Source organism: Vigna angularis, chromosome 4 (genome assembly GCF_016808095.1).
Source record: "Vigna angularis cultivar LongXiaoDou No.4 chromosome 4, ASM1680809v1, whole genome shotgun sequence".
Lineage (NCBI taxonomy): Eukaryota > Viridiplantae > Streptophyta > Magnoliopsida > Fabales > Fabaceae > Vigna > Vigna angularis.
In genome coordinates this window covers 36,343,419-36,369,192 of record NC_068973.1, presented here as the reverse complement: position 1 = coordinate 36,369,192, position 25,774 = coordinate 36,343,419, and the positions used below count along the sequence as shown (strand labels likewise).

Here is a 25,774-nt window from a genome sequence, read left to right as displayed (position 1 = left end):
GTTAAAATAGGATGAACCGGATCCAAGTTGGGAGTTTGGCTGATAGATAATAACATGACAATGTTTCACTAGTGCTGTACCACTTGTCATTTTTTAATAATTGCCTAATGAGAATGCATGTGAACTGCACGTGCCATTGTACAAAGTGTTTGCTCACAGGCTGAAATTTTCACCAAGGAACCAAATTTTGATTCATTATTTTCATAAAATAAACATAGAGTACAAGGGGCATATAGAGGTTAGTTACAATGAAGAGTTCCAAAAATGAAGCCTAAAAAAGTAGGGTTTGGTGGTAAAAAACAAGCCATCCCCCAAAAGGGAAAAGGATTGTGATGACAGACCTGTACATGGGGCTGCCATAGCCAAACCCAAAGGCAAAAGGCTTCATAAACCTTGAACTGTCAAAGTAACAACTGGAACTTCAAGACGCCCCCTTGACTATAAAACTTAGTCCCAAACAACACGCATGCCACGTGGCTCACATACGTGAAAATTTGGGTAAACACCACTGGACACACTCGTTACATACTCCTGCAAAGAAACAAAGACAAAGGACACACATGGTGGCAAAACCGATACAAAGCATTGCTAAAAACATCAGGTGCCAACACTAGAAAAGGGATACCTAAAACTCCAGAACCCGGTAACTATTGCTCACAGTGATACAGTCATTATAAAAGAGGCATCTCATCGATAGAATGAATGCCAAAAAGCTTTCAACAGATTTCCAATTAAGGAAACCTGGAAAAAAAGGAGTTTAAATATAACTGTACCCTCTGGAAAAGGAGAACCGAGTAGTGGATGACAAAGATCCATCGCGAATGAACCCAAAAACACTAACGAACAACACTAACTATAAAAGCTGAGGAATTTCTTGTTCAGTTGAGGATGTCACACGTCCAGAGATGTTCCTGAAGCTTGCTGATGCCCCGGCTGCTGATTGCACTGCAACGCTTGATATTCAAGCCTGCAAGGGATTGACCCAATTTTTTAAATGCCGCTATGCTATTGTCTGAAACCGATATACAACCTGCCAAAGAAAGAATCTCCAGGTTGAACTGTTTTCCGCGTGCAAGAGCTACAATACCGGTATCAGTGATTGCACATTTGGAAACATCAAGATCAGACAGCACCGGGCAATTGCCTGCAATTGCCATCATGCTAGCATCGGTGACTCTTGTACAACCATCAAGGCATAGCACCTGAAGAGTCCATCCATATGAGTTCACAATAGACAAAACTACTCTGTCCGTTACATTCAGACACCCCCTTAAATTAACTGTTGTCAGACCAGTCTCAGAACACTCCAGCAGTGGAAGAAACCCTACGTCTGTTACTCTCTGAAGTCCACTCAATTCAACATGCTTAAGACGAGGGCACAGCTTCCCAAGTAGTGCAAGATTAGCGTCCCCAAATCCAGGGCAGTCACGGATTGTTAAGGACCAAAACGATTCAGAAGGAGAGATTGCTGGCAAATCCATGTCCAGATCTTTGATCCCATAGCAGCTAATCAGAGTAAGAACCTTCAGTTTGGCAGCACAGTGAAAAAAGACACCAAAAAGCCCAATTTGGGTAATTCTGTGGCACTCGTGCAATTTTAGACTCTCAATTGATAGAGCAGCCCTGGTAAATGATACCAACCCCTTGTCTGACAAGTATGCACATTTACGAAGCTGGAAGTTTTTCACATTTGGACAACCCTTTCCAATAGCTTCGATCCCTGTGTCTGTCAAACCTTGGCAGCATTCGATTGTGATTGAATTCAATTTCTGCAGTCCACGGCCATTACCCATAACCCAGAATCCTTTCTCACTGACATTTGGCAGGCCACTTAGGACAAGATTGGTAACTTGAAAGCCATAATGCCCAATCGTTGCTAGAGAGAGATCAGACACCATCAACGACTCAAGCTTCACCTTTGATAGAACATAAGAAGCTGAAGACATGAGGCCACAAACTCCCTGGTCGCCAACTCCTGAGCATCCCTTGATTGATACAGACCTTAGATTGGAACACAACTTCCCAATAGCTTGTAGACCTTCGTTACCAATGTTGGGACATGACTCAATTGATAACTCAGCCAGATTTGGACACTTCTTTGAGATAGCGATTAAAGATTTGTCAGAAATATTGGGACATTTGCAAAGGTCAAGTTTCTCTAACTTATGACACCCGCTAGCAATCTCAATTAGGCCTTCATCATCAATAGTAGCAACATCAAAGACAGAGAAAACCTTCAGAGAAGGGCATCCATGAGCAATGGCCTTGAGACCTACATTAGTCACCCCGCGATCTGAATTGCATCCACGAATTGTAAGCTTCCCCAGCCCTCCTCGAGAGGCTGTTCCAACAGCAATGGCAGCAAGTCTAACATCTGTTGCCTTCTTTCCCTCCAAGCTTCGGGATAGATATCCTTCGTTGCTAAATCCCTCATCATCATCATCACCAACCAAATTATCATCTAGGGTACTTCCATTGTTGCAGATTTCATTCTCACAAATACTGCTTAGAAGCATAAGCCAGCGCTTGGATACAGAAGCACAGACGCTCCTATCTTGGCCAACAGGCAACCTTCTAAGGATCTCGAAGAGGCACTCATCTGGCAGAGATTCAATAGATGCCTTCTGCTTCGGCTCATCAAACCATTCTCGATTGATATCAAAGGGAAAACTGACGCGAGATCTCTTCTGAAGAGGAAAGTAATCAACAGAACGGCCAAGAGACAAGAAGAGACATGGTTCCTTGGGGTTAGGATACATGCAACCCCCAGGGTAAAAATCATCATTTCCTGAAAAGAAAAAAAAATTCAATTACGTCCAAGGTCAAGATCGCAACAAAACAACGCACAAAAGACACCGAGGAAATGTAAATTTGCACAACTAAAACAAAGAAAGCATCTGTCAGATGAGCGACAGTTTTGACATACAAAAGAAACCATATATATCCATGAACATCTAAAGGCAGCAGCTTCCAAAGGTCATCTCTGAAAATTTTGCAGAACTTACAAGATTAACCACTCAACAGTTGAAGCTTCTGCCAAGTGACCTCAAAAACAAGATCCAAAGACTATTTACCTACAAAATTCACCCTTGTCCACAAGATTAACTACTCAAAAGTTGAAACTTCTGCTATATAATCTAAAAAAAGGATCCAATTTTCACGGAAGACCGAAAACAACTACAAAAAAAATACCATTAGGCCAATCCAAAGTTAAATTATCTCACTATCTAAAAAAACTTTGAATCTCTTCCCATCTCTCATCAGATCCATCGAGAAAGACAAAGATTCAAAGAATTCATCACTTAAAACCCAGATAATAATCTTTGACCAACCAATCAAGAAAATGAACATTTAACGCAACCTCCAAAAATAACAACAAACACAACAGCCAGACCCATGAATTGAATCGGGTAAAAGAAGCGATCAGACAAAAAGGTACCTGAAAAGCTGAAGACTTGAGACATGGGCGCAGTTCAGAAAACCCCGGGAGGTGAAATCTGGAGTGCTCCGCACAAAAGAAGGGTTGAACAATAGCTAAGAAGAAGAGAGTGACGAGGAAGAAGAACTCGTGAGAGCAAAAATGCATGAGGAAGAAGGAGGGAGAAGGAGGAAAACCCTATGAGATAGGGCAAAAAAAGAGAGAGAAAGTGAAGGAAAGAGAAATGAGGGGCTTGCGTTAGCCAAAGTGAGGCTTTTATTGAAAGTGAAAACAAACAGATTCGGATGCAATGAATGCAGAGCTTCCTAAGTGCAATGTATCTGAACACACAAAGTGCCCTTTCTTTTCTTTGTATTATTCTTCCACCAAATCAATACCAGAAACCACACATACAGCTTTTCCCTTTCTATATCTACCTTTTCTTTTTCATTATTTCAACTGCAAAATTTTACATCTACACTCTTAAAATATTTAATGAAATAATAATACATTTTTATAGTTTAATCATTTCAACTCTTTTTTTTTAATGAACAAATATAATTATTATTATTTTATTGGCTTCTGTTTAAAATAAATAAACCCACATTTTAAAAGTTTTTTTTTACCAAATTAGTTTTACAGATCTTTTTTAAGGAATTTCATAATTGTTGGGTGGAATTTATCTTTAATGCATATTTATATTTTATCTCTTTCTCAATTATTTAATTTATCATATTAAGCAAAGTAATTATATTAGTTGATAATAACTTTTTTCTTAAATTTATATTAGGAAACTATTTTTATCACTAATGCTTTTCTCTTTCTAAAATTTCTATAAATTCTCACTAATTTAAAGTGTGTTTAATCTAAAAGAGTAATTAAAAAGTATCATGAATCACGTCTTACAAAAAAATAAATGTGTTGATTCGTTTCTAATTTGAATCTTGTAAGAATATTAAAAACATCATAAAAGAATAATTTATTGCTTAATAAACCCACTGAATCAAATTAATGTATAAAAAAACATCATTCAAAATCAATATCACAAATGTTTGACTAGGTACACAATTAACATATTAGAACATCCGTACTATGTCATTACCTAAGTTGGTATTGTTTAACAAAATTTTCTATTAGAGTGTATTGTTTAATTGCTCTGTAAAAAAAATAAATTAACGTGACTTAAGTTAAAAGTTCTCTTAAATAATTTTGACACTTGAATACTTTGTTTATAAAAAGAATTAGATAATATTTTAAAATTTACAAATTTAAAATTTTGTAGTGTCATTATACCTGATAATTAGTAGCCTTGTTCACTTGAATGAATTTGGGAGAGAGTGATTAAAGAGATTTGAGAGGATTTGAAAGTAAATTTTTTTGTTGTTTATTTGAGTGAATTTGAAGATAAATAAGAGTGGATTTGGAAGTAAATTTTTTAATTTGTTATGTCAATCAAATCCTACACTAATTCTCAGAAACTTTACTTTCAAATTCATTCTCACTTACTTCCAAATCCATTCAAATAAACAACAAAAAAATTTCCTTTCAAATCTTTTAAAATCTCTTCAATTACTCTTTTTCAAATCATTAAAACGAAGAGGACCTAAATTTGTAATGGGATTGGTGCATGTTTGATGGGAAATTCGGTTTCTCAGAAACTTCGAAAGTGGGAAACACTTTGGAATTTTGAATTACACATTTCTTATGTTAATATCAAGAATTGAAAATAAGTCTTTGATACTGACATTAAATATCCGTATTAAGCAAATATTGATAAATGTAAATATATAAAAAAATTAAGTTCACCAGTTATTCATTGCTATAAGCATTATATAAGGACGGTCTTAATAAAGAGACATAAAGAGGAAAAAAATATTTAAAAAAAAATTAATGATGTTTATAAATTCATTAATTTACTAGTATTTATTTATAGAGCAAGTTCAATGAACAGAACAGAGTCATAAATGCAAGATTAATAAAAGAAAATCATTAATTCATTAATTTTAAGTTTGGATTCACAGGGAAGGTTGAATGAACTGGGGTAGGTAGGTTATTTTTTGAGGGGCAGTGACTTAAGAATCACATGGAAGGAAATTAACAAATTCAAGCAACTTGCCCTTTTCTAGTTTACAAGGAAATGTATAGAAAAAAATTTCAATTTCTAAAAAAAAGTAAACATACATTCACACGTAACATTTTATATTGTATATATTATAAATTAAAAAATATTTTTTAAAATAAAATATAATATTTTTCAAATAAATTTATGTTATACATCATTGGTATAATATTTTACATATCTAACTTTTTATCGAAAAAACGTTTATATTTATAAATTTATTATTTTAACATTAGAATATTAAAAGTTTGGTATCAATATAAACCAACAAATAATATATATAGTCTTTTAAAATTTTCAAAATATATTCTTTTAAACTTTAAAACATATCTACGTTAAGAGAAATGTATAAATTACAACAAAATAAAAGTGTGCAAATAAAATTTCCAAACAAAATTTTAACATTAGTATTCATCACTTTCAATTACACAATATATACGATCATATTATTAGATAGATAAATCATAAACATAAAAAAAAGTGTAAATTAGTGTAATTATAGTAAAATAATAAGATATACATTTATATTATAATATAGACAATTTTCATAAATTTGATTATTCAACATATTTTACAAGAATCAAATGTGTATATCAAATATACTCTGCTTTTTATATAAAAACTATAACTTACAAAGTTTAGTTTATAAAATTTGTAATATTTAGACATTTGACTCTATTTTTAAAACATAATATATTTAATAAAATTAAATATTTTGCATCTCTCCTATTATCTTATATTCTCACAAAACAATAAATTAGGATCAAAGTCTTATTCAACTCTCACAAAGTAATAAATTAGGATCAAAGACTCTTCAAATATTACAGGATAAATTTATTATATCTTAACCTAGTTCGAACTTGTTTCATATCAAAATATCATATTATAAAAACATTTATTGACTCTTACAACTAGACATCTTATTTTGTATGAGTTAAATACTAATAGAGTTAAAATAATTTAATTAAATTATAATTAAATACACCTAAGACAAAACAACATAACATCTTCCCTAAAAGTCACTGTATAGTCCTCGTCTATACAATCATATACACAATTCTCTCCTTAATAACCCATCATCATTTTTACATAATCTAAAAGATATTAATTTATGACATTATTCTATTAGTGCTCAACTCCTAATGAAGGTAGGATAGAGTTCTATGGAACCTAAGTTTCAATTTACACCCAACGATAAGGGATACACACTTAGCGTCTCATTGGATGCAACAGCTAGGTGACTCCCAACATCCTAACTCCTAGAGCTTACTAAAATTAATTTATAAACGGTGTAGAATGATACTTAATTGACATCCAAGATTCTAAATCATTAAAATTTTTTGAAATTTAATTCTAAATAAAGTTTCACGTATAATATACTTTATAATTATATTCAATAATAATTTTTAATTAATAAAATATCATTATTTAAACCATTAAACATAATAAATTACGCACTATTATTAATTGCAGCATTTTCATCGTCAAACTCTTTTTTATCATTCTCTTGTCAAAATTTTGAGTAAAGGTAGTGGCTTGGAGTGTTATGTATCTTTTAAACCATTCTAAGATGAGATTGAATATTATTTTTTTTTTCTCGTTTACCTAATATTTAAAAGTTATAGGTCCTTTTAGCACTAAGGAGGACATCAAATATTAGTTTTTGCACATTTCTAAGTTATATATTTTTATAAGCAGTCTTGTTCAGCTCACAAATCAATCACTTATTTAGTCCTAAACCACCATGTATACCTAATGTTTCTACAGTAGAATCCATTTGATTATGGTAGCCAACGTCCACTTTCATTATTTACTAGTGAAAAAGAAAACTTTTTTAAGAAAAATTATACATTCAGTCCATCAAAAGTACATGGTTAAATATCCTAAGTATTATAGGTTATTTTGGGATCCTAATATAAAAATATCTTATCCTTAAAAGATAGGAATTTGATATATTTGTGGAGAGAGAGGATGAAATAAGTATATATTTATAATTCTTTTATATTTGTAGGTTCATTGCTTTGAAGGAAACAAAAGCACCACCCTTAGTTTTTATGTAGGATAATATATTTTAAAAATATTTTAACATCGATTACATGTTATCGTGATTCAAAATTAATCCATAAATAATAATAATAATTATAAATACCAATATAAATTAATACATAATGTTAAAATATTATAAAAAATATTGTAAAAATATTATTATTAAGATTCTCAACCAATTTGCATCAATGATGCTCTTTCACTCCACAATGCAATGACTTCGATTTTACATAATAATATATACACAAAAGACTTCCTTTTTCCTCTGTCTTGAAGATTGTGATCCACTTCGTGGATATATATATATATATATATATATATATATATATATATATATATATATCAGAAGTGATTTTCCTGGTTGAAATGACAACCCTGGACCTTGGACTGAACACTCAATGCCTTTCTTTCGTGGGATGCTGCGTACTCATCCTAAATTCCCAGTTGTGTTATGAGTGTTTGACTCTTCTAAGCTATCACCACTTCATTCTTCTGTGCAAATGTTTTTTTTTCCACCTTATTTTTTATTGTCAGCCTCTTTTAGGTTAATAATAATAATCGTTTAACAAGTTAATTATTTATGCTAGATTATTATTAAAATGAGTGTATTTTAAAAATACAGAAAGACAACAAATTTAAAAGATAATCTAAATTATGGAAGTTTGTATGTTTGAATGAAAATACAAAATTATGTGCTAAATTTAAATGTTATTTTATGTGGAAAAAATCAATTACTTTATTCATTTTTATATAAAGCAAACACAGTTTCTTATTCTTAGACGTGGGATATATATTTTATTTTATTTTTCATATATTATTTTATCAATATCTAGTACTCACGTTGTTATTTAAAATTAATTATTACTTTCGTATTTTTCTATGTCCAGTAAGCAAATTTCTTATTTTTTAAGTAATATAAATATTGTCTAAGTTTTAATCTATTTATATAAAAATATTTCTAAAATCTTATTAATCTCATCAATATGAAGGACTTACGCATTGACATAAAACAAAGATTTCTAAAACTATACATACACGAGATCATAAGAGAAAAATAGAGATATTTTATAATAAAATAAAATATACTCAAAATCAAAATTTATTTAGTTATGAATTATCTACTAACACATGTTCACTCTCTAAGGGATAAAATCATAATGAAAAAACTAAGAAAAATTATAATTTCTGATTTTAATATCATACAACTAATAAAATACATAATACATTTTATAACAATATTAGAACAAATAATCTAAATTATAAAGTTTAAAACTATGATATTTGTACATCGATACTAAACAAAAAAAAACACTAGTACAAAAATCGCGTACAACGTCAAATATTTTGAACTTTTAATGGCGAATTCGCAAACGACGTTATATCAGGAGACGTTAAATTTACGTCGAATTTAAAAAATTCGACGTTAAATTAACGTCGAATTTTGTTAATATACGACCTTAACGTCAAATTTTGTTAATATTCGACGTTAATAAATTTTTTTTTGTTTTTTTAATTCTGATCATTTTTTACAATTCTATGAGACCTGAAAAGCGAAAAAACAACAAATTTCAGTGTTTGGTATTTTATAAAACATGAACTATGAACGTGTAGTGTAGTATCAACAACAAACAATAATAACCAACAACAAACAAGTTCAATCAAACAACAACAAACAAGTTCAACAAAAAAAAAACAACAAACAAGTTCAACAAAAAAAACAACAAACAAGTTCAACACATAAGTTCTTCAAAAGGTGGTTCATCGGAATAAAGTTTCGTCACCAATGAGAGAGAAAGCAGAATGCGCCTATGAAGGAGAAGAGCACGAAAATAATTTCGGTTAAAACAAACAAAAATCATACATAAAGTAGTTAATTAACATGCATTTGTATCAAATGAAAGAAAAATTACATGTGATGCTCGTCAAATTTCGTTCGAGAAAATTTTGAGAAGAGAGGAGGGTATCGCGCGCTAAGATAAAGTGAATGAATTTTCAATCTCCCGCTCAAATTTTTATTTTTATTGAATTCACTAACCTTTTGACGTCGAATTTAAAGGGAATTCGACGCTTTATATCCTTTTACGTCGAATTACAATTCTAAATGACGTTTAATAATTGCATTTATTTACAAAAATGCCACCGCTCATTTTTAACGTTGGCTATTCAGTGGTTGGACGTTGAACGCGTGACGTTATACGCTATTTTTGTACTAGTGAAACTTTTATTATAATTAATCACTTATGCTCTCAAAGCATCTCACAACTCTAATGTTGGCTTCTCTATCTTTTTAGGTGTCTCTACACTTAGATCTTCATATGCTCACACATATAAAGTGATAATTGCAAAAGAAAGAAATAATCGCAAACAATGCAAATAAAAACAATAGGGTAAGCTAATTTGCATAAAAGACATCCTATATTAATAAAACATGATGTATCACAATACAATGCATAACAAACAATCATATAATATAAATCATGTAATCAGATACTCTTCTAAACTCAATTATTTGGATACATTCATTGATATCGAATTCACGAGAGACATGCATTTGTGGTTGTCTTTACTACTCTACAAAGTCATTGTCAATTGGTTTCATCTTACCACTCACAAGATTAATCCCTTTCACGTCTTAGGCCATTATCATGCCTTCAGACTTTGACCTCTTACTACTCTCATCACATAACTCATTCTATCATATATAAGTGTGAATGGTTATTAGAGTGTCAAATTGAATATATCATTGTTTAAATACATACATCAATACATACAATAAAAAAGTAACACAATAATAGGATTTTTCCCCCATGAAATTCCTTTTATTTCATAAACTCATGTATCCATTACAACCTTCTCAACATAAATTATAGCCACAACTAAAACCATGAACCACAATAATATCAAACATTAGAACCACCAAAACCAATTAAAAATACAATAAACAGTGTACCAGAACACACAACAAAATCGACGCTCAATGGTAATAAGATGCACTCAACATTGAATTGATAGAATTTAGCTTGCTCAATTGCTCAAATTGACACTTTTAACTCTTTTCTACTATATAGTTATTGCAAAACACTTCTAAAATAGCACCAATTTGACAAATTTCTGAACCTAAAATTCTTCCATTCACAAAATATCAAAATTGTAACATCCCAAAAATATAGCTGTAAACTATATTTAAGAGTTCTAACATTTACAATAAAAATAGAACAGTTACAGGAAAATAAAGCTAACTTACAGTTATCCTAAAATAACCATAAATTTAAAACTTTACAGAAACCTATACTGATACAAACCATAAGAGCATACCTATCGGTCATACAAGAAGTGTATCAACCGAACGGTCCTACACTAAAACCAAAAACAAGCACAAGACCGAACGGTCTTACTCTTAACGGAAACCACCCTCTTTTGCCAGCGCCTGCTCCAAAGAACCCTCCTCACCTTCTGCTCACACCCACAGAGTGATCATTGCAATGACAAAGACGACCAAACGGACAACATGACAAAACAGGAAATAAGGGTAAGCTAGTATAATTTAATTAACTATGTAAACATACAATTCATACAAACATATAATACAATCATACATCTACAAAAATCATACAAGCATGTTATAACCGACCACTTTTACTCTGACTGTCTGGACTGTATGAATATGTAGCTACGGTCGTTCTTGCACTCGTGGAAAGGTAAACTGGAAACCTCATGAATACCATAGCTGGAAACCCAAGCCGCCACACGAGATTAGCCCTTCATCCCTCACTGTAGCTGGAAACCGCAAACTACACATGAGTTTAGTTCGATAGTTGGAACCCCAAGCTATACGCAACCAGGCCTCCTACTATTCTCACCACATGCGCCACCATTCTCTACTTGAGACTTGGTGGCCATTAGAATGTCAGGATGAACACTAGCTTAGTCTGACCATATTCATACTTTCACCACATTGAAACCACCATTGAGACATTCCTCCTTGGAATTATCTTTCATATCACATTATAAATACTATACCTCATTACCAACATATTTCCTCATCCATAACACATTTAAATAACGTCAAACCGAACAGTAAAACAAACATCACCCTTGAGCACGACCGAACAGAAAGATCAACAAATCTTGTGAACAAGACCGGACGGTAAAACCCTCCCCATATGTGAACATGACCGAACGGTCATTTAAAGAGTAAGACTCAAGCATGAGCCGAACACAATTTTAGGATCCAACACTAGAACAACCAAATACTAAAGTTAAACCCGAACACTATTGATTTAGACCGAACACTTAGAGCTTAGACCGAACACCAATACAAACTGAGTACCAGTACATGACCAAGCACTACCGAGACCGAGCGCTGACACTAGCATAACTGCTAGTACAAGACCGAGCGCTTATGAAACCGAGTGCTGGTAAATGATCGAGCACTACCAAGACAGTACATGACCGAGCGATCATTAACAGTTAAGGCCTATAACAGACCGAACACAGTTTAAATTCAAGAGCCATGACTAGAACGAATGCTATATTCAATGGAATATTAACACAAGATCGATCGGTCATTAACTAAGAATCCACAATAGCATAACTAAGTTAAGACCGAGCACCAGATAAAATCGAACGGTCAATTAAAGACCTTCAACGAACTACATAATTCTACAGAATAACTGCAGAATTATGATCAACACCCATCCTTACCAATTTCACTACATTCTCCCAATTTCTAATCCTCCAAACGTATATCATATACATCACTACACATTAATTAAGAATATCTAAGTCTTTTTAACATCATTAAGAGAGTTTCATCATAGATTTGAGAGTCAATTCTACAGAATCATGAACTCAATGACCGAGAATCAGATTTCCTAGTTTTTGGCACATTTAAGAGTGAATTAAGAATTCTAACAAGTCTTTAATCAACTTACCCAGATTTCCTATACAGACCAAACTCAAACTGAACATAATTTCCCCATTGTCACTACCACACTTCCTTCCAATTTCACTCGGTCACTGAACCATAATCATGCAGAAACACAATCATCATAAACACAACATCAATATTCCACACCAACATCACCGAACACCAAATCATTCAGTTTCATATACATGCAACATCATCAAACAACATTTTCATACATCAAAACTAAGTAATTAAATTATCTAGCTTCCCTTACCTCTATGACCGAACCGAGAGCTCAACAACTGTAGACTCGATCACCACCAGAAATTTCTATGAACACCTATAGTTCATCGATTGGTGAGAAAAGACCACCCAATGGACCAAAATGAAGTTAGAAAGGAGAAGAGAAGGTTGAAGAACACATGCAACCAGTAGACTACCTTGCATGTGACAAAATTTTCCAGATTTTAACAAAACTCAAGAAATGAAACTTACCCGTTCAAAACACAAGTTTGATTGGTGAGAATGGAAGTCCTTAACACTAGGATAGCTTGCGCACAATCTGATTGTAGATCAGATGAAGTGAGATGAGAGATTTTTAGAGAGAATTTAGAGAGAAGGAGGAGAAAATAGGACAGAGCTTTGAAGAGTGATAATGGTTTCTCAGATAATGAAACCATCTTTGAATTCAGGTTTATATATATCAATATTATTTTATTATTAAATGTTCGGTCCCATTATCTGGTGCCACTTGTTCACTCCTAAGACTGACTCCTCTCAGTTTATACATGAGACACCTATCCCTTCTATTTATACATGAGACACCTATCCCTTCTATAAACTAATTTTTCTGGTTCTTACAAAAATCACCCAACAAATCAAACAACATAATTTAGCATAACTTTTTAGTACTAATATATCTATGTTAAATTAATTATAACTTTATATTTGAAAATAAAATTTAATTAAATTATTATCTGTATTTGTTAAATTTTATTAGTGTTAAAAAGGATATTTATTAAGTTAACTTTTTTTAATAAATTATAATTTTGATCAGAAAAAGATAATAATTAGTTATCTTTATTATTTTATAATCAATTTTTATTTTTATTTTCTTTTTTTTATCTTTGTGTCTTCTCATCTATTGATTTCATTTATTGTCTTTCCTCGTTTCATTCTAATATAGAATTATCTTTTTTAGAGTTTTGGTAGATTTATTCCTTGAATCTCATGTTGTTTGTGGATAACAATTGACTCCTAGAAACATAAAAGGAAAAACACAAAATTGACTCTTAGAAACATAAAAGGAGTGTTAAAAAAAGAGGACTTGATGAGAATGAAGTTTTTCCCTCTTTAATGTGAGATTGAAAGAAGATCAATAGAAAGAACTTGTAAGGAAATGAGTTATTCTCTCTTAGGATGCAGCTGCACAAAGATAAGAAGGAGAGAGAAGTTTTTAAATGGAATAAAAGAAAGAACAATGAAAAAGGAAAATATGTTATGGATTTTACAAAAATAACTTTATACAACTTAAAAATAGTAGAGAAAATAGAAAATAAATAAGGAGATTTGAGAAATGAAAATAATAATAATAATATAAAAATAAACTAATAAAAGTAAAGATCTATTCTGTACCCAAAGAGTTAAAGTACTGGATGTAACTTGTTAAGAATGGTGTTAACTAGAGCTTTGTCATAATCTTATATAATTTGAGTTCAAATTTTGTAAAACGGAACAATTTGAGCTCAATCTATCTTTATGTATAAGATAGTAATGGCTTGACCATGCCATTACCATTGATCAATAAAACACGTTGAAATCAAGAAACTTGTTGAGGGCATTCAAGTCCACTTTGGAGGCTACAGTTATCTCTTTCACACTTCTTTTCCTCATTTTTCAACAAATCTAAATTATATTTTATAATACCTCCTTTATTACTTTGGATAAGAATTTTCTCAACAACAAAGTTTTAATAAGTATTATAATTCAAATTTTCACTAAATATTAATATTTAGGACCATACAAATTATTGGAAATTTTTCTCTTCTAATATTAAACTGATGTCGTGACAAGATGTGATAATAACATAATGGATAATGATACTTTGACAATATTTTTTTGACAACATTTTAACATCATCTTTGTGTCATTCTGTGATTGATCCAAAATTACTCTACAATCAATAATAATAATCATAAATACCAACATGGACCCATCACAGAAGTACACGTAAATGATATTAAAATATTGTCAAAATATTATTATCCTAACATAATATTCTATCTAACGCGTTCTTATTCTTATCTTTTATTTTTTTGACTCTTTGATTGTGCTAGTGTTGGCCATGAAGCAACATCACCATGGCTTGCTGCTATAAGTCTTTGACAGGGAAAATAACACACTTTTTTCATGCCACTTCAACTGTCACTGTCAGTGCACCAACAATTTTTCTTTCTTCAAAACTCCATTGACATTAACATTCATGCATACTTAAAGTAAGTTTCTTTCTACAACATTTTTTAATTTGAAAAAGTATCGTTAAACATTCTAATGGATATGTAATGTTTTTTAAGAAGAGAAATATAAAAAGCATAAATAAACAAAAAAAGTAGAGTATAAAAATCATATGTAGTTGATTTTAGAAATTAATAAATATATGCGTCGTGTGGTTTTAAAAGGAATTATTATAATAAGTACATCTATTATTTTATACAATAAGTACATGAAATTAAACAATTATGTAAATTTTTTTATATAATAAGTACGAGTATTGTTTTACTTTTATTTTACTGATTGAAAAGTAATACGGGGTGGGATATAAGGATGCTTCTTGTATACTGAAAATATATAAGAGTCAAATAAAAAGTAAATGACAATACTTAATGACCAAAAAAATTAAAATATATAATGTTAAACATGTTTCTTGTTTTTCCCTAAAGTTTAGTTTCGGCTGGTAGTCTCTTTCTTTCACCAACAATACATTTTAAAGTTTTGAGCCTAAATTTGAAGATAGGCCCAATAACCTGATCATTAACAAGTCCATTAAAATAATGGCAAACACAGGAATAGAAGATGGTAAATTACTTCTAAATACTATATATTTCATTTGTCGAATACAGAGATATTATGTTAATGAGTTTTAAATTGATTTTATCTTTGTTTTATAATTTCTTGTACACAATTTTATCCGGAGGCATTTCAAATAAATAAGAAAAATCATAATCCTGAAAATAAGTTTCATGAATCACGTTGTAAACAAAAAGAAGATGAAATTAAAAAAAGGCCCAAAAGTGTTGAATTGGTTGAAATATTCTCTAATTTCTTATGATATGCATCTAAGACAACCAAGGATTCTTTTCAAGAACTCGAATATAGCACTTGTAAATTTCTTAGTTGTTTCGTAATGAATTCATAATATCCTTTTGTATATATCTATGTAGCAATAGTGGCCCAATTAACTTCTGCAACAAGTTGAATGGAATAAAACAAACAAAAATCCATGTCCTATGCAACAATAGAGTCACTAAATCATATTCTCTGTGGATCTTTCTTCCACATATCTTCTCGTGATTTTTTAAGAAATATAAATCATTTTATTCTTAAACAATACTTTTTTTTCAGCATTTTATTTTATCTGACTATGATTTTTATTATAATATCAAACACTTCTTTTCAATAAATAATTACAAGTTTATATACACCCTTTCATCTTATGAAAGTCAAGTTCTTAATAATAATTGCACCATAAAAAAAAAGTATCATTAACGTATACGCATGGTGATTATATGAGAACCTTGAACTACATAAAACAAATTGGAGGAGTAGCATAAATTTAACTATATTTACAAATAGTAAAAACAGGTTTAACAAATTTCTATGAATCACCTCCTTGATTACGCAGAAATGACGACCCCAGAAGAAAAAATAAACCCAATTAGTTAAGAGTTAACCCATTTAGCTTTTGTAGAATTATCCAGTGGGAATACAGTAGGATGAACAGATTCTACCTCGCTCCTTCTGCAAAATCTAAGGGGAAAAAAACCCTGTTTTGTCTGCTTAGTCATATAATCCTTCCATCTCCCAAATATCAACAAGAAAGTCAACCATTTCCTGCCAGGTTATGATATTATAATGAGTTAGGAGCATTTCCCGAATCCTTGTTCATGGATGAGAAGAAATCTGCAAATGTTGCAGTTTTATAGGACAAAGTCATGTGTTTGCATCTATTTCTTTCTTGATAGACATTATAAATGAGTGGGGCTGGATTAAAATTATTAAAGAGAGAAATAGACACTAAACTTGTACATGACCTGTCATGTACATGGACATGAGAGGAGACAATCCAATGCATGCAAGAACTTACTCCAAGAGGAATTGCCCGAGGAAAAGCCTTGTCGCTTCCCATTAGACTCTCATAAGAGGCATTCCAACTATAAAGTCAAAACTCTAGAATTAGAACTTAACAAACATTTTCAGAAATGACTTTTATCACTGAATTGAATCCTATAGTTATTCACCAATTCCACCTCTCCATCAATTTCCTCATCTTCCACCTTATCCATGCAATTTTTTACTTACAGTCACAGCAGAAGATTTTTATGGTCAAAACAATAAAATTTTCAACACAATAACAAGCACAGATCAAGGAACAACGGATCAAAGTTAGAAATCATGCAATACTATAGATCTGCTTGTATATTTATTTACCTTATTACAGGTTCTCTAACTTCTTTCTTATTCTGGGGCCTTCTATTTCTAACCCAGTGTCGCCTCATTTGGTTCCAGAGAAGAAGACCTGCATATAATGTAATAATAATCAGCTGGAGATATGTAAGAAAGTGTACAAAAATGAAAGATTGAAACAAACCCTGTAAAATAAAAACAAAATCAGAGACGGTGTGGATCAAGGGAAATCCAGAAAACTAGATTTGCACTTCAAGTTCCATATATGGTCATTACATGTAATTAAAGAGATTAAATCAACTTGAAAGAAAACACAGTTTACAAGAAAAAGGTACAAAAATAAAGGAGTAGACAATCAGTGCCTGAGAGAGAGAAACAAGAGAATAAAAAGTAAAACAAAAGCTTAAAGTGAAAGTTGCATGGCAGAACCAGCATAAAAGTGTGGAATTCAAGCTATTTCAAGGCATTGGAATTGTAACTGTCCCTACATGGTCAGGGTTTTGAAATTGAAAATTCCATGTAAATACTAAGATATGTGACAGTTAGCAAATAAGTCTGGCACGACTCTATCAACAGTTTGAGCAAGATTGTCTCCGCATCAGAGAAATGGCTACTCCCAAGGTGATACAAGATGAAAAGCACCCTTAGATAATGAGACTAACCAATAAGCCAATAAAGATTATAGATAGGCTGAATATAACAAAATACTTGCCATCATTTACAAATTCAGGAGAATCAATCTGAATGCCAGAGCTACTTTGAGGATCAGAAGGTATGATAATTGATGAGATGCTTTTCTGGGACTGAAATGCCCTCAGATCTATTTCCAAAGCACTGCTGCTCCAAAAATCTTCTGATATGTCTCTGTTCGTTCCTTGGCCTTTAATTATAGGTGGAGCTGGGAGACATCCCAGACAACCTCTGCTCTGTTACAAAGCAGATTTAACCACAAGCTTGATTAAGACAAACTATTAACCATATAATCAGTCTACCTTTGATTAAAAGAAGACGATTCTGTGACAAAGAATTCAATGTACCAGTTAAAAATTAAGTTGAATAACTCAACCTAGCATATGGCCGTTCAGTCCATCTACTGTATTTTAGTTCTCATTCAACCTAATCAATACTTTGAGGAAATGTAAAAGCGAGAGGATGCAACAACCCACTTTGATTCCCTCGTTATTTTGGTATGATATTTTTGGTGGAGGCTTTCTCAGATCAATTAGCATAATGAACAAGTATGAATTTACTCCTATAACTAGTGTCCTTCTCCTTTACATTATAAGAAACAGACATTGGATTTCAGATTTTCTGTTTACATACTACAGTCAAGCAATCTACAGCAAAAAAAATGGAAGAACAGAGGAGCAACATATGAAAATGATAAAGTTATCAGCTATGAATTGGAGTAAACAAAAAAATTTCAAGGACAGCAAGATAAAATCAAGAAGGGCAGTACCAGGCTTAAGATAAAATTTCTCCTTACATTGAAACTCCCCTGGTAATTGGAGCCTTATCTTTTCCATGGCAGACAAAAGAACTAAAGCAAGCATGGCAAAACGGAAAAAAAGGCATAGCAGTTTTGTTCACATAGCATCTTCTCAATTGAGCTAACAAACAAAACCTAGAATACCACGAAACTCAATAGGGCAGCGAAATTCTATGTTTAATGTTGCCAGATTCTGAGGAACACGAGAAAGAGCAACAAACTGTAAACTTTTTCAAATTTCCCTGATCACTAGATCTCACGCTTCATCAGAAAGCAAGCCAGTACAAGCAAAGATTTCCATATAATTAAACAATTACTAAAAACTAAAGAGAAAAACCTTAAATTAAATTACTCAGCAGTGGTAAAACAGTTTAAAAAGATCAAACTTTCAGTTTCCAATAATTTGAAAAGTTAGATCCCAATTTCTGACTTCATTTACTCCCACTAAATTGTTCCAAAAACAAACGCCCAAAGCTCACTCAGGACCGCAAACGACATATCTATTAGAGGGATCTCCTTACGGTTTTCTCAAATTTGGCAGAATCGTACAAGTGTATTGATATGAAAAATACAATCTTTTTTTTTTTAAAGAATTCTGGTACCGAACAAAGAGAGAGAGAGAGAGAGAGAGAGGGAACAAATAATTTACCCCATGCAAGCGAGAATCTGACAGAGCCAAGGTGGAACATATCCACAGATATGCATCTACGGAATTCTTAGCAGATCTATCACCTCAAAATCCAAATCCAGACGAAGATAATTCAGTAACATGCATGCACAATCTTTTATTTTCAGTTTATTTGAGAAAAATGAAGAGGCAAAGAGAATCTCTTCTCTCTCTGAATTTAATAAAGCAAAATAGTACTATAGCAAATAATAAAGAGGATAAAAGCCTCTGTTCTAGTTGTTGGCATTTTTGTTTCAAATAATAACAATTTTGCAGAAAAAAGGGATAAATTTTGGAATAGAATCAACAACCACTTCAGTCAGAAACCTCAAACTCATCAGCAGAATTTTTTATGTCCTCAAATTGGAAATTGAGATGGGGTTAGCAATAACAGCTTTCGATTCTTCACCAGAATGCTAAGAAGAATCTCTAGCATGATATACTATAATTAACAAATTAGAGGTAATTTTTTAAATTGCTAACGCATCACATCACAACTTTTAATGTTCATTAATAGTATTTTGGTTAAACTACCCCACTTCTTACCGAAAAAAGAAGCACAAAATTTAAAACGTGAATTGAATTTAAATAAATTCACATAAAAGCGTAGTCAAATTCTTACTAAAATAAAAAAGTTCAGAGTAAAATAAACTAATTAATTTTGTACTTAAACTACGAGACTCTCCTCTCTAATGCATTAGTCTATTGTGTTGACTCTAGAAAAAGCAAGACTATTAATGATTTGAATTAGCGCTTTGAGTTTGATTCATGATGATGAAGCAATACTATACTCGGTCAACTTTAGCAAAATTTGTAATTTTTTTGGATGAAGAAAATAATTGAAATTAGAAATTTTCATTTTTTTTATTAAAAATGCAATGATGTAATGCTAACTAGGAGGTGAAAATGTACATTATTTCTCTTGACCGTCTTTCCTATCATTACTTGGATAGGTACTGTTAGGTGGTAAGAATTGAAGGAAGGAAATATGAATAGGAACCCAAAATCCGAGCTTTGGTGTCAGGAAAATATTCAAACCCTGGAAGAGTTGTTATGGTTCCATCGTGGGCTACATGTATAGGGTAGCGCATGAGGTGGTGAAAATTTCTAACTTGATCAAATGTTTCCTTTGAGTACATGTCCCAGTTTTCCTCGGCAAGCCTATTCACAAGATCTATGCAGTCCAAATGTTCTGGGTTGTCGAAGATTTTTGAGTCAAAACCATGGTCCCCAAGGTGCTCATACCATAGTGCACGTCGGAATCTATATATCTCCCCTCTGGGTCTTCCATTCCATGCTAGATGACGTGGTTGGAATGCACCCATTGCAATCTCACTGTCTCTTGAACCCTCCATTGATCTTTGATTTATGTTAGCAGACCCAACGATTATATATTCGTCGTCAACTGAGGGAAGCAATACACACTGTTAATGATTTGTTAAATCTTTACCAAACATGGAACAACAGTGGAAAGTGTTTAACTTTAACATAATGGTGTTTGATCTCATACCTATCATCATTTTGGAATGGACATAGATCATGAACCTCCTAGAATTTTGTGCTCTTCTGTAGTCACTCTCAGGCTCTGGTTCCTGTGGAGGAGTATACTCTCCCGGTTCCTTATGCTCCCTATTGCCAAGGCAAAAAAATGCCAAATAATCTCGAGGGTGTGCTTGAATGCCGACTTTTGCTAAGGCATCAGCAATGTCGGAATACATCATCTCCATGGTTCTTCTCTGCCAATCTAATATTGCTTGAACCGACTCAGTTTCAGGTACACCTTCAGGCCACATTGGGATCACTATGTACACAGAAAACCTCTCTTTTGCTTCAATCTTGCTCACAATCTTCAATGTCAACTCCTTTGGTATAAGATGCAAAGCACCAATGTTCTCAATCACAAAGTCATTAGTTGAGTGCCAAGCATAAGAACTCCCTAAGAAGTATTGATTCTCAATGTAGACGAAGTTTTTTGCACGCCTAATAGCATTAATGTAGGCATCCTGAATACTTCTCTCAATCATATTGTCTTTCCCACTAACAAGGCCTAATGCAGCAACTTCTTTCGGGGCTTGGGGAAAGTCCAAAGCAGCACCACCATCTATGGATCTAAACAGCTGAACATTCCATGTGTCTTCTTCTCCCACTTCTGATTTTTGTGCGACAGAAGGGTGGACTAGAATGTCATCAAGATCATCAAGCGAGAATAGCAGTTCCTTCCCAACTTGCTTCTCCCACCTTTGCTCAAAGTTGTACAGAACATCCCAAGCAATAGGGCCTTCTAGCTTGCAATGAATGTCGTGCCATGGCTCTCTTGGACCACCTTTATCAATGGAAGCAGTTGGAAAGTTTGGTTGATGGAAATCGTTTCTATGCACCGTATTCAAAGTTGAAAATAGAGGATGGTCCCTGGTGTCATACCTCCCGTCACAAAGATCAAGGCCACCTATGAAACTCACCACACTTCGCTTCTGTGATGACCCTACAAAACCTGCATCAACGACCACACTCTTTTGGTGATGAGTGAACATAGTTGATGTTTGAAATCCTTGAATCATGCTTTTCCCATCGTCCGGGTTCCGTGGACACAGAAAACAATGCACCTTTGTGTTTCTAAAATAAGCAGCAGTTTCCTCATCATGAGTTCCCATCAAGCCATCTTTGGTCAATTCTGGTACAGAAGTTCTGTCTTTCCAAACAAGCAGAAGAACTCGAACACCTTCATCAGCCTTCTTCTTAAGTAACTCCCCGAGGGTGATATTTGATTCCTCTTTGTCTCTAACCAATGCTATTTCAGTGTAAACAGACCAACCAGTTATGTAAACAAGATGCTTAGCATCCATAATGGCAGTGTAAATGTCCTCCCAACATCTTGCGGGCAAGTAGTCTTTTCCTTCGGATATTGGAATGTATGGGACAACACCAACGCCACGTGGGGCATGAGCATCCTGGTACAAAGTAACATGACAACCTTCTCTCTGATTGAAGAATGTACGAGGAACTCCAGAAAATGGCATGCGAATTCCCTGAGACCATGAACATGTTGGGTCCTGAGTGACGCTGGTGAATTTCACGCTGACGCAGATTCTGGAATGACCCGGCACGGGACGACGATCTTCTTCGTCTAATATCTCAACCCATCTCTTAACTATGGGGCGCTTACGAACTTGATCCACAGGGACATAGGCTCTTCCGATTAGAGTTGCTCCGATTGGATTGCCATCTTTGACAGTGAATATGATGTTTGAGATACGATGTGCACAGTAGATTTCGAAGTCCTGGTTCCACTTTGGGTTTGAGGGTCGGTTTCCTATCATTCTCGTTCGTCCAACCCTTGCCTTGTCTAAATCAACTGTTGCATACAATCTTGTTCCAACAATCTTCCTCAAGTTTTCACATGTTTCCATTAAACAGAACAAGATTCTACTCTTAGTACCCTCACTTGTTAAAATTAGTTTTGGTTTATCATTCTTAAAATTGTTGAAAAAATAATTCTGCATCTCCCCATAATGTTATTTTCATCTTGCTCACAGGTTAATTAAATTATTTAATTCATCTGAAGATTAATGATTAAATTCAATTTCATCAAACAAACTCCAACCAAAATCATATTTTTCTGAAAAAGTAATTGTCACATTTTTTTAGTAAACTTGTTTCTAAACACTTGTCCCGTCTACAATATAAGGGCGTTTTAAAAAATTAACTCACATTTATTCTACTTTAAACAGGCTGATCACTCCTATATTTTATAATTTTTTATATTTGTACTTCAATTTTTATAATTTAAAAATAAATAATTTATTTATGAAATACTGTATTTTATTGTTAAAACTTGGTGTTCTTTACGAGATCTAGTTCTTATAATTTCAAAAATTCCATGGCGTGACTTTCAGACTTCTGCATTATAAATATTTTACAAAAAAAGTTCACAACTTAAAATCAATTTATGTATTAGTAAAATGAAAAACTTCTAGATAAACTAATATCTGAAGACTTTTATAAATTTAATTTATGTTTGAGTTAATGTGAAAAAAGATCATTTTATTTTTTTTGTCTATTTACTTCTATAAACGTTTCAATATATAAGTTATTTTTTCATAAACACCATGATTAAAATTATATTTATAAATAAACATAAAATATGATTTTTAAAATTTAAATGCTGTTAGGATTATTTTTTAAAATTGAAAATAATTGAAACAAAAAATGGATAAACGTGAAAATTGTAAATATGGTACAAAATAACTTCTCTCATTTAAATGAAAATATTACTTTCTCAAAAGCCCATCATAGAAATAAAAAATAAAATAAAACCCAGTATTCTACTTTTTCCAAAATCAATAATTCCACAAGTAATATTTTAAAACCTGTAACAAAAACACAAACATTGCATTCCCATATTCTCAAGTTTTTAAATTTCGAAGCCAAACCAATCTCATAAATTTACTAATATGAAAAGGTGAAAAAAGTAATGTGGCCAATTGTTAAAAGATTGAAAAGCTGTTTATTGGTTAACATACCTCAGGCCTGCACAGCAGACAACCCTTGACTTGGGCTAGAAATCTCTTACCCTTGTGTGTTGTGCCCTTTGTTCCAATGTTTTTTGAAGCAAATAAAAAGAAGGAAAAAGAAACACAGTCAAAGAGCATAAGCATGTTAATTTCTCTGAAAATTAATGCAGAAGGCATTGACATGAACAAAAGCTTGTAACAGAAAGCTAAAGAGTTTTATACCTTCTGACAGAAATCCAAATGACATCCAGTATGCAGTCTATCAACTTCATCTATGGTTACCTTAAGAATCCCGTGTAGCAGCTCAGGCATTTTCTTTCACACTTTATATTTGTTACCTTCTATGATATGAACTGCACCATAACCATAGAGGGTAATCAAATTCAGTCAAATAAAATTTTAGCTTTTGTAAGTTGACAATGATGTATATAAATGGAGAGAGAGAGAGAGGTGGAAAGAGAATCTTGGGAATGTTCTGTTTGAAGAAAGAGAGATGTGTTTGGAGAACAAAATCAAAAACCAGAATCAGTTCTCTCCTTGTTTTGTAAGAAGCGTTTGCCTCCTTCAAACGGACTAGAAGCCCGTTTTGACAAGGTATAATGGGGTTTGTCCACCACCCAAGTTACCATTTTTTGCATAGATTAGGTCTTTGACTTAAGTTATGCAACTTTAGCCGATCATCAAATCTTTGCCGTAGTTCGAAAAGTAAAAAATGAGCAACACTAATCATCAAAGTGAAGCAACCAGTATTATGTTTCCTTTGAGGCAAAGGCTAGGCAAGTGATCTTGGATCCCAGTTTCTGGGTTTATTTACTTCCGTTAAATTGTTCCAAAACCAAACACCCAAAACTCACTCAGGAATATCAATAAGATCTCCTTATGGTTTAGTCAAATTGGGAAGAATCGTTAAGTTATATTGATTTGAAAAATTAGATCTTTTCAACTTTTGTTTTCTGGGACCAAACAAGGAGGAAAACGAATAAGTTTTCCCATGCAAGTCAGAAACTTAAAGAGTCAAGGAGCCAGCATGTTATAACGAGGGCATAAAAAGATGACTTCAAGATAAAGTGTATCTCATTTATGTATTTATATTTGGTTTAATCCTTTTCGACATCTCTATTTATGTACGAATGTCTCAATTGGGTCCTCGTTTTTTAAAGTCCTCGTTTTTTAAAGTGTATCAAAATGGTCCCTAATTTTGAAAATTGATATCAATTGAGTCCTTTCCGTTAAGTTGGCTGGACGGCGTTAAAAAAATTGATGAGTAGATGCTGAGATGACGAACGAACGCTCGTCCACCAGCGAACGAACGCTCGTCCACCAGCGAACGAACGCTCGTCCACCAGCGAACGAACGCTCGTCCACCAGAGAACGAACGCTCGTCGACCTCTTACTGCTGGACGACCGTTCGTTCCACACTGGACGACCGTTCGTTCGGTGGTCGACGAGCGTTCGTTCGCTGATGGACGAGCGTTCGTTCACTGGTGGACGAGCGTTCGTTCGTCATCTCAGCATCCACTCATCAATTTTTTTAACGCCGTCCAGCCAACTTAACGGAAAGGACTCAATTGATATCAATTTTCAAAATTAGGGACCATTTTGATATACTTTAAAAAACAAGGACCCAATTAAGACATTCGTACATAAATAGGGATGTCGAAAAAGATTAAACCTTTATATTTCTAAGACTAAGATTTTTCACCTTCCACCTAGTATTCTGCGGCTATGTTGGTGAACGATATGATTAATGATCCTTTGTAATAAATATAAGTTCTAATTTAATCTTAATTCCATCTTATAAAATCCAATCCATTTTCTAATGAGATATTCAATTTACAAGATATCTGTCATTTCAAATTCTGGATCCGGACGAAGTTATAAGTTACCACTACAAAAAAAAAAAAAAAATATATATATATATATATATATATA

At 32.7% G+C, this 25,774-nt stretch overlaps 3 protein-coding genes across 10 annotated transcripts; all 3 read right to left on the bottom strand.

Moving 5' to 3' along the window:
* Positions 1–166: 166 nt before the first annotated feature.
* LOC108331733 (EIN3-binding F-box protein 1) lies at positions 167–3,766 on the bottom strand. Its single transcript, XM_017566632.2, has 2 exons — positions 3,440–3,766; positions 167–2,788 (listed from the first exon to the last, which is right to left on the bottom strand). The coding sequence occupies exons 1-2, from the start codon at positions 3,462–3,464 to the stop codon at positions 879–881; spliced, it is 1,935 nt and encodes a 644-aa protein (XP_017422121.1). The 5' UTR covers positions 3,465–3,766; the 3' UTR covers positions 167–878.
* Positions 3,767–16,273: 12,507 nt separating this feature from the next.
* Positions 16,274–19,770, bottom strand: LOC108330081 (uncharacterized). Of its 8 annotated transcripts, none has more exons than XM_052876812.1 (6): positions 19,659–19,720; positions 19,314–19,389; positions 17,888–18,101; positions 17,200–17,287; positions 16,803–16,922; positions 16,274–16,671 (listed from the first exon to the last, which is right to left on the bottom strand). In XM_052876812.1, the coding sequence occupies exons 1-6, from the start codon at positions 19,667–19,669 to the stop codon at positions 16,629–16,631; spliced, it is 552 nt and encodes a 183-aa protein (XP_052732772.1). In that variant the 5' UTR covers positions 19,670–19,720; the 3' UTR covers positions 16,274–16,628. The 8 variants fall into 8 exon arrangements, with proteins under 8 accessions (XP_052732772.1, XP_017420046.1, XP_017420041.1 ...); XM_017564557.2 differs by having other exon boundaries at positions 16,274–16,602; positions 16,856–16,922; positions 19,659–19,684; XM_052876813.1 differs by having other exon boundaries at positions 16,604–16,671; positions 16,792–16,922; positions 17,888–18,096; positions 19,643–19,770.
* A 443-nt stretch (positions 19,771–20,213) lies between these two features.
* On the bottom strand, positions 20,214–24,219 carry LOC108331050 (phospholipase D alpha 1). Its single transcript, XM_017565666.2, has 4 exons — positions 24,065–24,219; positions 23,852–23,917; positions 20,842–22,711; positions 20,214–20,736 (listed from the first exon to the last, which is right to left on the bottom strand). The coding sequence occupies exons 1-4, from the start codon at positions 24,152–24,154 to the stop codon at positions 20,291–20,293; spliced, it is 2,472 nt and encodes an 823-aa protein (XP_017421155.1). The 5' UTR covers positions 24,155–24,219; the 3' UTR covers positions 20,214–20,290.
* Positions 24,220–25,774: the final 1,555 nt, after the last annotated feature.